At 41.0% G+C, this 3668-nt stretch overlaps 1 protein-coding gene across 1 annotated transcript; it reads right to left on the bottom strand.

Annotated features, from left to right (window-relative positions):
• Positions 1-367: 367 nt before the first annotated feature.
• LOC129892748 (uncharacterized) lies at positions 368-706 on the bottom strand. The gene has a single exon (XM_055968309.1). The coding sequence runs from the start codon at positions 704-706 to the stop codon at positions 368-370; it is 339 nt and encodes a 112-aa protein (XP_055824284.1).
• Between the last annotated feature and the right edge of the window lie 2962 nt (positions 707-3668).

Raw genomic sequence — 3668 nt, 5'->3', positions numbered from 1 at the left:
ATGAAACCGTTAGAATTCTCATCCGACGCCTGAATCTCTGAGTATTGACTAAAGTCAACTTTTTTAAACCTTAAGCCTTAAGAATGGTAAAACCACCTCAAAACTCAACTGTACACCTTGTGAAGCGTGCAACCCACCCCAACATCATATATAAGCTATAAAAAGTTATGGAAAGGGGTTAAAGGGTAAAAAAACACAAAAGCATGAAAATGACCTTAGAGGTCATTACAATATCCACTACTAAAAGGACTTTTATCCTCGAAAGTCAACAGAGAAAGGTACCTGGTGCCTCAAAAAAGTGAGGATATTGGGTTCGCATAGCTTACTCGGTCTCCCAAGTAGGCTCCTTGATCGGGCAATGCCTCCACTAAACTTTCACTGATGAAATATCCTTAAACCTTAACTTCCTAACCTGCCTGTCCAAAATAGCCACAGGCCCTTTCTCAAAGGCCAAGGACTTATCAAACTGAACTGAATCCCATTGAAGCATGTGAGACTCATCTAGAATGTACTGCCGCATAAAAACATGGAATATAAGGTGAACACCTGATATTGCTGCAGGCAAGGCCAACTCATAACCTATATCCCCTACCCATCTCAAGATCTCAAAAGGGTCAATAAACTTGGGGCTAAGCTTACCCCTCCTCCCGAATCTCTTCACTCCCTTCATAGGCGTCACTCGCAGGTATTCTCGATCTCTAACCATAAACTCCAAAGGCCACACCCTCCAATCTGCATAACTCTTCTACCTACTCTGGGCAGTATGAACCCTTTCCTGAATTATCCAAACTCTCTCCATCGACTCATATAGTAAATCATTGCCACAAGTCCTAACCACAAAGGCATTATATCAACCCACTGGAGAATGACATTTCTTACCATACAATGCCTTAAAGGGTACCATCTCGATGCTCGAATAGTAGTTATTATTATAGACAAACTCTATCAAAGACAAGGTCTAATCCCGCTAACCCTTAAAATCAGTAACACAGGCCCATAGCATGTCCTCCAAGACCTCAATAACCTCTCTAACTGACCATCGGTCTAAGGGTGGAAAGATGTGCTGAGCTCGACTTGGGTACCCAAATCCTTTTGTATAGACCCCTAGAAATGCGAACTAAACTGAGTACCATGGTCTAAAATGAAAGAAACTGGCACCTCATGCATTCGGACAACCTCTTGGATGTAAATCTAAGCCAACTTCTATGAAGTTTAGGTAGTCTAGACCTGTAAGAAGTGAGCAGACTTGGTCAATCAATCTATGATGACCCAATTAGAATCAAAAACTTGGGAGGTATGTGGTTAGCCCCCACAAAGTCCATAGCTATCCTTTTCCACTTCCACTCTGAAATGGGTAGTTGCTGGGTTAAACCACCTGGCCTCTGAGCTCAAATTTGACCTGCTGACAATTTAAGCTACTGGACACAAAAGCTACAATGACCCACTTTATCCTACACTACCAGTAATGCTTTCGTAGGTCGCGCTACATCTTTTCCACACCAGGATGAATGGAATATCTGGAACAGTGCGCCTCCTCAAGGATGAGCCTAACTAGATCTTTAAATTTAAGAACACAAATATGACCCTCCATCCTCAAAATGCCCTCCAGATCTAAGGTCGCCTTACTAGCTTCCCCAGTGAGTACCTTATCATGAATCACCCTTAGTTGTAGGTCTTCGAACAGCTATGCCCGAATCTTCTCCATCAAGAAAGACCTAGCCTCTACACAAGAAAGTACCCTTCTTGGCTTAGAAATATCAAGACGAAATATCTAGTTAGCTAAGGACTGAATGTACGAAGCTAGAGGTCGCTCCTTAATTGATAAGAATGCCAAACTCCCTATACTCACCGCTTTCTAGCCCAAAGCATCTACTACAATATTTGCCTTTCCCGGGTGATAGAGAATTGTAACATTATAGTCCTTCAGCGACTCTAGCCACCTGCACTATCTCAAATTAAAGTCCTACTAGCTGAATATGTACAGAAGAATACGGTGGTCAATGTAGATCTCATAATGGGATCCATATAAGTAATGCCTCTAAATCATCAATGCAAAGACTACCACTGCCAACTTGAAATCATATATGGGGTAGTTCCTCTCATGCACCTTTAGCTGCCTAGAAGCATATGTAATAACTCTACACTGCTACATCAGAATGCAACCTAAGCCAACACCTAAAGCACCATAATACACTATAAATCTCTAGCCCTCAACAGGAAGAGTCAGAATCGGAGCTGAAGTCAATAAGGCTTTGAGCTTCAGAAAGCTTACCTCACACTCGTTAAAGCACAGGAAAGGAACATTCTTCTGAGTCAATCTGGTCAAAGGTACTACAATAGAAGAGAACCCCTTCACAAACAATCTATAATACCCTGCTAATCCAATGAAACTGCGAACCTTGATAGGAGAAGTAGGCCTAGACCAATCATGAATTGTCGCTATCTTCGCTGGATCTACCATAATCCAATTCTTGGACACCACGTTCCTTAGGAATGCTACAGACTTAAGTCAAAATTCACACTTTGTGAATTTGGCATACAACTGCTGATCCTGCAAAGTCTAAAGTACTATCCTCGGGTGTTTCTCTCTACTCTAGGAGTAGACTAAAATGTTATCAGTGAATACAATGATGAAAAAGTCCAAGTAAAACATGAACACACGATTTATCAAATCCATGAATATTGTTGGGGTATTACTCAACCCAAAAGACATGACTAAAAATTCATAGTGCGTATGTTGAGTCCTAAAAGTTGTCTTAGGAATATCTAGCTCCCTAATCCTCAGCTGATGATACTCTAACCTTAAGTCTATCTTATAAAACACTAATGCACCCTGGAGCTGGTAAAATAAGTAGTCAATCCACGGCATTGGGTACTTATTCATGATGGTCACCTTATTTAACTACATGTAATCAGTACATACGCACAAGGTACCATCCTTTTTTTCATGAACAAAATAGGAGCACCCTAAGGAGACACACTAGGCCTGATAAACCCCTTAATTAAGAGGTCATGGAGCTGCACCTTAATCTTGTCAACTCAACAAGAGCAATCCGATATGGTGGAATAGTGATTCGTTATATACCTAGCTCAAAATCATTACTGAACTCAATATCACGCTCAGGAGGAAGGCCAAGTAAATTAGTGGGAAATACATCAGGGAACTCTCGGACCATCGAAATAAAATCAATAAAAGGAGCATCAGCACTAGTTTTATGGACATAAGAAATATAGGCTAGACAAACCTTCCCCATTAATTAGTGAGCCATGAGGAAGGAAATCACATAACACGACACATGACTACTGCACCTGCCCATACGATTGGAGGAATACCAGAAATACACAAGGTAACAGTTTTGGAGAAGCAATCCAAAATTGCATGATGAGTAGCCAACAAATCTATGCCTAGAATCAAGTCAAAGTCTACCATATCTAGCACAATCAGGTCCTCTCTAGTATCATACACCACAATAGTCACCACACAGGATCGATACACTCGATCACCTACTAAAAAATCACTACGGTGGTAGCTACACATATAGGTACATGTAATGGGTCACATAAAACATCCTATCGAGTAGCATGATTAGAAAAAACATACGAGTAAATGGACCCCGGATCAAATAAATCATAGGTAGGCTGATGAGAAATGGAGATCATACCTATGA

This window comes from Solanum dulcamara, chromosome 6 (assembly GCF_947179165.1).
Source record: "Solanum dulcamara chromosome 6, daSolDulc1.2, whole genome shotgun sequence".
Lineage (NCBI taxonomy): Eukaryota > Viridiplantae > Streptophyta > Magnoliopsida > Solanales > Solanaceae > Solanum > Solanum dulcamara.
Note: the sequence above shows the minus strand (reverse complement) of the source record. Positions and strands in the feature narration are given on the sequence as shown.

Bases quoted from the DNA above. Each gene is read 5' to 3' on its own strand.
- LOC129892748 (XM_055968309.1), bottom strand. From the start codon at position 706: ATGGTTAGAGATCGAGAATACCTGCGAGTGACGCCTATGAAGGGAGTG.